The sequence below is a fragment of the Hypomesus transpacificus genome, chromosome 11 (genome assembly GCF_021917145.1).
Source record: "Hypomesus transpacificus isolate Combined female chromosome 11, fHypTra1, whole genome shotgun sequence".
NCBI classification, from domain to species: Eukaryota; Metazoa; Chordata; class Actinopteri; order Osmeriformes; family Osmeridae; genus Hypomesus; species Hypomesus transpacificus.
Genome location: NC_061070.1, coordinates 7,090,225 through 7,099,870, shown reverse-complemented (window position 1 = coordinate 7,099,870; position 9,646 = coordinate 7,090,225). Strand labels below are relative to the sequence as shown.

Sequence of the window (9,646 nt, the reverse complement as noted above, 5' to 3'; positions counted from 1 at the left end):
CAACATGCACTTGACCGCGATCACTCCCAGTGGAACTCTGGTGGAACTGCAACAAAATTCGGTACAATGGGGATTAATAGGGAGTGGGCAGGCTCTCCTTAAACAGGCTCTGACTTTACTCTCGAGGCATCGACAACACAGCTGACAGGTTAGGCTCTCCCTGTCAATACACATGCTAGAAAGAGTTTTGGCTTGCTAATGTTGTTGCTAATGCTCTGACATTCTGATTCTGCTTCGGATGCCATTAAGCGGGATCTCTGGTCGTAGTCAGTCCTTCACTAACCAATCAACATTCGTTAGCAGAATGCTAGCGTGTTATGGGCAACAAGGACTTACCCTGTAAGAAATCAAAAGGACATAAGTACTCGTTCATTCAACTTTTGACCTGTAATCCATGTTGAACATGCAAAAACTATAATCAAATCTGAGATTTATAAACGACAATTAGGCGAAAGAGAAACATTTAGCCGTTTAGCTCCATAGACTCCCATTCATTTTGCACTCGACCGCGATCACTCCCAGTGGAACTCTGGTGGAACTGCAATAAAATTCTGTACAATGGGGCTTAATAGGGAGTGGGCAGGCTCTCCTTAAACAGGCTCTGCTCGTACCCGAAGACCGATTTGGGAAATGAACGAATCATTTCTGTTTACTTGGAGGAGCCTATGCAATAGTCCCGATCCGCGGCCACGAGAAATTGAACGAATCACTCTTTGAGAGTGCACGTTACTCCCGAGTCCTTGTAAGGATTTGTTCAAAATCAACGAATCGTTCACGAACGACACTTCACTACTCTAGTAACCTCATCACTACTTTAGCTAATTCAGAAAGCTAGTCAGCAGCTTCCCATCGAACTTTGACCAAAAACAATTTTGGTCAAAAAATGGAAAAAATGGAAAAAATTTATTTTGAGGGCGTTTCGTCTGAAAATGATGGCGTTTAGTTTGAGGGCGTTTTGTCTGAGAATGATTGCGTTTTGTTTGAGAGCGTTCTGTCTGAGAATGACAGAGGTTTTTCTGACGGCGTTTAGTTTTGAGGGCGTTTTGTCGGAGGATGACAGAGGTTTTTCTGAGACTGAAGCCGTTTCGCCTGAGTCTGACGACTTTTGGTCTGAGACTTGACGCCTTTTTCGTTTGAGTCTGACAATTGAGTCTGAGATCTGAGGATGTCCTAAAATGAACACCGTACCAATGCCATGTTTATGTACCATGTCAGCCAAAGAAAAGCTCAGAGTAGCTAAAAGGCTTGGTGACCGGCGCGTAGAAATGCGCGTCTGGTGTGAACAGCTTTTGCTCAGTCGTAGCCGATCGCGGTGCTTCGCGGCGCGTCCAGGCGCTTTGCAGCCAGTGTCCCAGCCCTAATGTGTCACCATTTCAACTAAAACCTGGGGAAATCTGATACATTGCATCCTCACACCCCAGCAACGCAGCAATCTAGAAGTCTGTTTCAAACCTTGCAGCGTAGTATCTAGTCACCACACAGAAAATAAATTTCAAGCACCTGTTCCCTCTGATCATTGAAATAAGCTTGAGACAAGATGTCTTCAGCCTGACACATCAATGAAAATTGATCATTTCCTGAAACCCAGTACCCACTGATACTGGTAAGATAGAGCATGTCATACAGGTGTTAGAAGAGATAATAGATTACTGTAAGCAGTGAATTTCCCCTACGACAAACCACTAATCAGCTCTATTTATATTTGATGTCCTCTATCCACAGCCAGTTTCAATTAACAATAGCCTGTGTCTCACTACTTCTAGTCAGCTCAGCCCTAAAAATCTTTAGTTATGTCTATTGTGTTTGAATTTACTTTAGGTTCGTTCAATAAGAGTTTGGTCTGTCTTGACAATCTATCAGACCCCTTTGAGTATTTCTCTTTCATCTTTATCTTTCGCCTCTTGGTAATTCAGCTTTATCCCATCTCACGCTTCACATCTGATGGATTCCCCCTCCCCCCTCTCTTCCATTCCTCCCTCTCCCTCCCATTCTCTTTTTTGTGCTGCTCAACTGACGTCAGTCCTCCATCCACACTATAGTACAATTTCTCTTTACCATTACATTGACTCTGCATGCTGACAGAGAAATCCATGTACAGGATTTCTTTGTGTCACTACCCCCCTCTTGATGTTCTTCTCTTTGCCCATCCATGAGGTGCATTCTACACTATCTCTTTATCTCTTTCTCAAGCATGCTGCACTGCCTTGTTACCTGGCCACGCACGATTCCAATGCAGCTCCCCATCTTGTATTCCATGTCCTCTTGTGGCGATACGACAGAAGTGCTACAAGGCTGGCAGAACACCTCCCAGCAAAACTGCATTGCTCACACGCATACACTGCATCGCACAGCCCGGCAACCACACTGAAGCCAGCCTCTGTCCTGTAGATGTGTCTGCTGTGTGTGTGTGACTTAATGAGCATGTTCATGTACTGTTTGTGCCTTTGCTTGCTGTGTCTGTGCGAGTGGGTACTTGTATGTGTGTGCGTCTATGTGAGCCTCAGTGACAAACACTCACTGCATTGCCTTGGGTTCATCTGTGACTTACATGTTCATACTGTACAGACTGTTATATAACTTCAACATTATATCAAGATAAATGATGAGCAGTGTAGAAGCTGGAAAACGAAGCTACTGAGGAGAGAAGAGTAATAAAGAACAAAACAACTGTTCGCACAGAAATTAGATATTTTGGTGGCGTACAGTACATTGTAATTAGAGCCAGAAAGCAAATACCAGGGCTTTGTATTGTGAAGTAGCAGTCATACAACAAAATAGCTTTATTTCATTGAGTGAAGTGCAGTTAGCCAAACTAGGACACCGGAGAAATTAGGTTACTGAATTTGAACATTCAAATCCTCATAACTACACAAATTTTAGACTCACTAACACACAAGCTTTTTACAAATGCACCATATGCCTTACAGTAGTACTACCAAATTTTTCTCTCTTCCCCTCTCTCATATACACACACATACTCAGAAACTTGATCAAGAAGCTACTACATACTCTATTCAACTGTCCTGATCCCTGCTTTTCTGAACTGGGCTATGCTGGGCTGTCCCGGTTCCTGCTTTCGTGGCTGGGCTGGGCAGTTGACTACAGGGGCAGCAGAATGGCTTCAGAAGGCATTGGAATTGTTGATTCCCACATGCATTTTGGGAGAAGGCAATAAAACAAGCACAGCATCAGACTTGGGTTTTCTTTTCTTTTTTATTAAATCAAAAGCACTTACGAACTGGAAAATTCTAAAACTATATTTACATCATCCTTGGAAGTTTATAAAACATGTAATATATTTAAAAGGACTTGATCCTGCATCACTCCGGTTGTGTGTTTGAGGCTTGGATCAACGGCTCTGTTATGTCGAATGCATCAATGAGCTCCTGATGGAACAACAATCACCAGCAGAAAACATGAGAAAATTAAAGCATTTATTTTCCAATATTCCAATACTAAGTCTGAGGGTGGCGCTACAACAGGTGATATGAAGGGCGAGAAAAGGCTTGAATCCACCGGCAGCACAAGGCATCATTTCCCCTAGAAGCAGATTTCTCTGCGCGGTCACCAAGTTTCTGCTACTCTGCACTTTTGTCATAACATTGAAAATGTTTCTTTATCATGGTTAAGTAAATAAAATAGCCCCATTGATTTGAAATGTAATGTATTCCTGACAGCTGCACATGTATGTCCACCTATTGGGTGGCTATGGTAATTAGATTTTATCAGGGTAATCGCTGAATGGCCACAGTAGCCTATAGACAAACAGTGTGTGTTACCAGGGTTGTGTAGTTTGGTCTGCAGCTTAAATGATATAACCTCAAATTAACATACTAAAATCTTAACAAATTTGTTAATCCAAACATTTTATGAAAATTGTGTTTCATCATCTTGTGGCTGAATTCACCCGCTTATTTTTTGTTGTTGCTGCAGAGCATGGAGCTTTTAGGCGCTTCACAGCCAGTGGACAAGGTCCATTTTGGTTAACATGGGTGCCAAAAAGGTAATGGCTGCTATTGACAGTGCTTCACAGCTGGTGGATTCTGGGCGTAAGTGTGTGTGGTACATACCTTCCAGCTTTTGGGGCTGATGGAAATGACACACTGCTGACGACTGGACACCCCACCAGCCTCCACCTCTCCTTCCTCCACAGGGGCTGCAAAACAGAGGGGCAAAAATGATAAATCTACTGCAAGAAATGTTTATGTCCACGAAAGAACAGTTTGACATTCAATATGTACTTCTTCCTCACCTATACAAGGCAGCTTGTCACTATCCAAATACATCCTGGCCAAACCATCCTGTGTAATGCAACATAAACTTAATTACTGCTCATCCTCTCCAGAATCACAGTCAGCTTATGCCGCAGGACTTACTCTATAATGCAAGGTTTGTGATCATTTTTTTGGTTCCTCCCCTCTGCAGATAATGTACTTAACTCACCCTGATCAGGAATGATGTGTGGAACATGTTCTCCACCGTCCGTGAGAAAGAGGTGGGATCAATCACAAATTCATAATAGGAGATAGGAGATGTGGCTGCAAAAGAGTATTTGAGTGAGAAACAACACAATCCTTAAAATATCAACGCATGAAAACAGCCAATACTTACGGTCATCTGCAAAGTAGCTTCTCAGATAGCTCAGGATCCTCTCTACCTCTTTCTCTGTGGCTTCCTGATGGGATTCCTCCATTTTCTTCAACTGTTATTTAGAATAAAAAACTTCTGTTAAGAGAACTATGGAGTGATCTATGGAGTAACCAGTGACCTGCTCAGGTGTAATGTAATTAGATATGTGCAGGGACCTGAGTGGGCATGATACGCTTGGCCTCCTTTGAGGGCGCCTTCCTCTGGCGCTCAGTGCGCTGCCTTGGAGGTGGGGGGACAGCTAGGAAAGAGCCCATCCTAAATGAGAGCACACAGAGGGGTTGGAGATACAGACCAGGGATGGATGGAAATAAGAAATGTTGTCTACCGGCCACTGTGGCTGGTGGATTTCAAAATATACCGGCCACTCAATGTTTTTACCAGCCACTTTCTTGTTTTTAACCGACAATGTGTAACTGAATGTGAAAATTAAAACTACAAGATCTACAATACTTGAGCAGTTTATTTAATCTCAAGTCTCAATGAAACACTGACACTCTCTTTCTCTCTTATACATACACAAACCACAAACTGATATACATTGCATTAAGTGAGTAGGGCAGATTAAACAACAAACTAACATTCCTCCACCCATCCTCCCCACTCCCAGTACAATTTACTCCTGCTCTTTAGAATCAGATTCTGAAGTTTCAGATGTGCTTTCCTGACTGAGCGTTCTTCTTCCAAGACAAGGCAAACAGCACCCACGAAGCGGAGGGGGTAGCTTCGCTCTGAAGGGGCTTATTTTCCCGATAATGACAACGGCGTTCTATACATTATCCCGCTTATTACACGGCTACTTGCCAAAAAAATTACTTAACACAGTGTGTCTTTTTACAATTTATATATTACCATTCGTAGTGTTGATCAGCAGAAAAATAGTTCGCCAAAGACGTTGAACATTCTTTAGGCTTCAAATCAGCTGACGTCGCTAAGTAACGGAGTACGGGGTTGAAAAGTTACCGGACTACTTGCGGAGTGCTACGAAAGACGTAGGCAAAAAGGCCACTTCTCTTGACACGGTCAGTTATACATAGCAACGTTCTATTATCGAAAAATAATTGACCGCAGAACGTTGGGAAGCCCCATTCAAGTGAATGGGGCATTCTACAGCATTTAGAACAGCCGTGTAATAATTTACTTTACCCGCCACAGTGGCCGGTAGGTGAAGCGACTTTACCCGCCACAACACAAAATCACCCGGATTTGGCTGGTGGCGGGTGCTAATTTCCATCCCTGATACAGACACATCACAGACAATGTTAAATCACGAGTTACTTCTTGGAATAATCTCTTGATTATTATTAATCATTCTTCCAGTATTTGAACCAGGCCCAGGAGTCACTGACTTACATGTAGTGGAATGATGGGGCAGTCCTGAAGCAACACTCCACTCTCTTGGCCACCCTCTGCCAGGCGTCCGGGGGCAGGTAGCCATTTGTCGTCGCCGATTCTTCTTCCACATTCTCCTCATCTTCCAACCGGTTAAGGCCCATGAAGGACAGCTGAACAATGGGAAAAATGACAGGGACAAATATCACAGTATACATTTTAGTACATTTAGTCCTTTTTTAGCAGACCGGCATAATTGTTTTTTGTACCGGCATAAATTTTATTTGACATTTATCATTTTGTATTTCAAATGTTGTAATATAATGGTTTGAATTCAAATCTAATGGTTTGAAATAGAATAACTCTCACTGCTCTCCTCTGAAATTATTTCAACAGAGTTCCAAGTTCAGTTTTCGATTTCAGTTTCTCAATTCTGTTGAACTGAGATGCACTCATCGAGGAACTGTAAACTAGGCAGAATATGCTCCATAAACATCTCCTGTAGATGCTTGCTGATTTACCAGGTGCTCGGCGAAGGCTGATGGGTCAAAGGCTGAGCCCTCTGCATGGAGCTGGCTGGCCTTCTCTTTGCCTAGGTCTGTAGCAAGGACCAGGAGTTGGGCATCTAAAGCTGCCTCTCGGGCTTGTCGTACTGCCAGGAACACAAACACAGCATAACTATTGGATTAAACCACCAGTCTACCACTACTGGATTACTTAATTTAACAATGTTGTATACCTTCTGCAAACAGTTTGTTGGCCTCCTCCAAAACGTCTGTGAGTTTATTGTTGGTAGGGCTAAGCATGTCTTCTCTGTTCTCTGAAATTAGAGACAATCGACAACAGCCTCATTCATAAGGTTTGTTGGAAGGTTTTAGGTTTCATCTGAGCTAACATATTAGACACGTGGACAGCTAATGGACTCACGCTGAACCGAGTTGATGAGATCCCTGTACTTGCTCCGGATCTCCCTTCTTCTAGCTGGGTCGTTGTCCTCATCATCTTGTATGTCAACCGGGCTGCCGCCTGCCTCTTCGTCATCAGGTGCATCCCCCCGCTCGGCTCTGCTTCGCCCAGCTACACCGTTCTGCCGAACCGTGGACTCATCACCTACTCTACTGGATCTTCTCATCTTTTGAGTCACTGCTGCTGAAGCCTTCTCTGAATTCAGCAAAGCCCCCTACTTGGACTTCTTACTTTTTTTCCTGCAGGCTAGTTCTGAAAAATAAATTGGTGTAGGTTTCAGGATACCTCAACACGCTCAAAACAAGTAGCTTTAATTGTTCCGACACGACAGAAAATAAATAGCTAGCTACATAAGCTTGCTTTATAACCAGAGAATGTCTAATATAGACAGAGTTAGTTAATCTTAAACAGGCTCTGCTATAACCTGCTAGCGTAAGTTGCTGCGTCCCATGACTTCAACAACTCACAACTTGCTGCTATTGTTTGGCTAAACAGTGTTAGTTAGCTAACTGGAACGAAATGACATAAACATGATCCTTTCATAACGATTACTTTACAACTTCAACGCTTTGACGCCCTACGTTATCACGAACCTTCAAAGAAAACTTCCAAACAATTATTTGATCACTCAGCAGTTGGTTGCCATCATGTTTTGTGCAAACTTCCTTAGCACTGTGGTGGGGTAGTGTTGGCGACAGTACCGTAAAGTGGGCGCCAACTAATGTATCAAAATAAAGGTCTCACTAAACCTAAACCGACGACATCAGAGAATGTCTAATAAAGAAATCCTAATCTAATCCTATCTAATAATAGGCTGTGTCTACTACCGCGCACTTGTGCACTTCGCGCACTGACTTTCAGTGCTTAGGGCGCTTCACTCACAAAACCAGAATAATTCAGTGCACTGAAAGTACCAGGATGGCGCACTGCAAACGGTCCAAAAAAACAGTGTACAACGATGGACACTACTCGCCCTAAACGGGCGCCATCTTGGCTACGTAGCGGAAAAGGAGGAGCCCTTTCGGCAGCTTTTTCCACGTAAGTGGAGAAGCGCGTTCATTTTGGCAGGTTTTGCGGGTGTGGCGAGCAGATTTGCGTCCGTCACTTCCACCAAGTGTTTAACGTAGCAGTGTTCCACTTGAGACAGCACTTATCAGCGACTGAGTGCACTGAATATGTAAGTGCACTGTTTTGCAGGGCACTGTATTGCAGTGTACTTCATGAAGTGCGCGGTAGTAGACACAGCCATAGTATCCGCGAGCACATTTGCAGGCAACTTTTATTGACATAGGCAAATAAATGGGGTGGTAGTTTCCCATTTCGGATTGGTTGCAAATTTAGCAAAAATCTGGAGAAATTATTCTACAAAAAAGCTAGTAGTATGAGCCAGGTTTGAGAATCGAACAAAAATTATAGGGGGAGATAATTTTGTTAATGTTGACTGGAGTTAATAGAATAAAAACGACTGGAACAGTCGGGAACCTAACCGTAAATGCAATACCACCTACCGTTGCTTCATGCCGAGGGGTGGGGCTCTGGGCTTAGTAGGGAGTGGCAAGGCTCTCCTTAAACAGGCTCTGCTCTAGTTATATTAACTCTATGGTGTAGGCCTATTCTTCTTCGGGTTTTGGTGGGCTGATCGCATCCAACTGTGAGGTGCATACACCGCCATCTACGGCAAGCCGTTTTAACATGCTTAGTTTGACTATCAGGAATAACTTTTACAGATACAAACGTTTTTTTGTTGACTACTCCTATTTACATTGTGGTTAGTCAGATTTTGTATTCAAGATATCTGTAACTATGATGGCTATGAACAGTTCCTTTGAAGCATTATTGCTTACTGTAGGATACAAGTGATTTTTATTATTCTTTTTAATGCTTTTATTTCCTATCTTTTACTGTTTTTTTAATGCCTTAATGTACTCATGCTTTTATTTCCTATAATTTACTGTTGTTATGATCATGTTTTGATGATCACCTTTTGCTTTCATTTATTTATTTTTAATTTATGTTTTACACATTGTATTGCCATTGTGTATTTATGTATGTGAAGCACATTGTTGTGTATTTATGTGAAGCACATTGAATTACCACGGTGTATGAATTGTGCTATATAAATAAACTTGCCTTGCCTATAACGTCATACTGAGAAGTCAAAACTATGGCAAGCTGTTTTAACTAGAGAGGGTACTGTTAACTGATATCAGTGTGATTTACTTCGTTTTTAGAACAAAGGAAATTGATGAAGCTTGTTGAAACTAGTCAATTTGAATTGTTATCTGGTTACTATGATTGTAATTTCTTGAGAAATTAGATTTTTTTTTAAATCTCTTCTAGTGAGTTTTTCTGGGAATTTTTCTTTGTCTTCCTTGAGGGTTTAGGTTGGTTAAGGGGCAGTTCTATGGGCTTATGTAAAGCCCTCTGTGACATTGCTTGTAAAAAGGGCTATACAAACACACGTTTATTTGATTTGGAGAGCAAGCGATATCCTCTATTAGTTGCCATGTACATAAATCAACATATTTAAACATGGCTACATATTTTGACACTTAAAATTAAAATCTTCATTTCAAAGTTCAAATGTGTACCTGCGTAAATTTGCCCTATGTGCAATGGGTTCTCGACGGCCTTACGCAGCACACCACTGACCACTTCTCGCCAGTGCACCCCAAATTTACTTAGACTTACGAAAATTCTT

At 42.3% G+C, this 9,646-nt stretch overlaps 1 protein-coding gene across 1 annotated transcript; it reads right to left on the bottom strand.

Annotated features, from left to right (window-relative positions):
- Positions 1–3,203: 3,203 nt before the first annotated feature.
- Positions 3,204–7,807, bottom strand: nsmce4a (NSE4 homolog A, SMC5-SMC6 complex component). Its single transcript, XM_047029952.1, has 11 exons — positions 7,539–7,807; positions 6,907–7,197; positions 6,719–6,799; positions 6,501–6,631; positions 6,001–6,152; positions 4,806–4,905; positions 4,612–4,702; positions 4,444–4,538; positions 4,253–4,301; positions 4,071–4,156; positions 3,204–3,386 (listed from the first exon to the last, which is right to left on the bottom strand). Exons 2-11 carry the CDS (start codon positions 7,109–7,111, stop codon positions 3,321–3,323), a joined length of 1,056 nt encoding a protein of 351 aa, XP_046885908.1. The 5' UTR covers positions 7,112–7,197; positions 7,539–7,807; the 3' UTR covers positions 3,204–3,320.
- Positions 7,808–9,646: the final 1,839 nt, after the last annotated feature.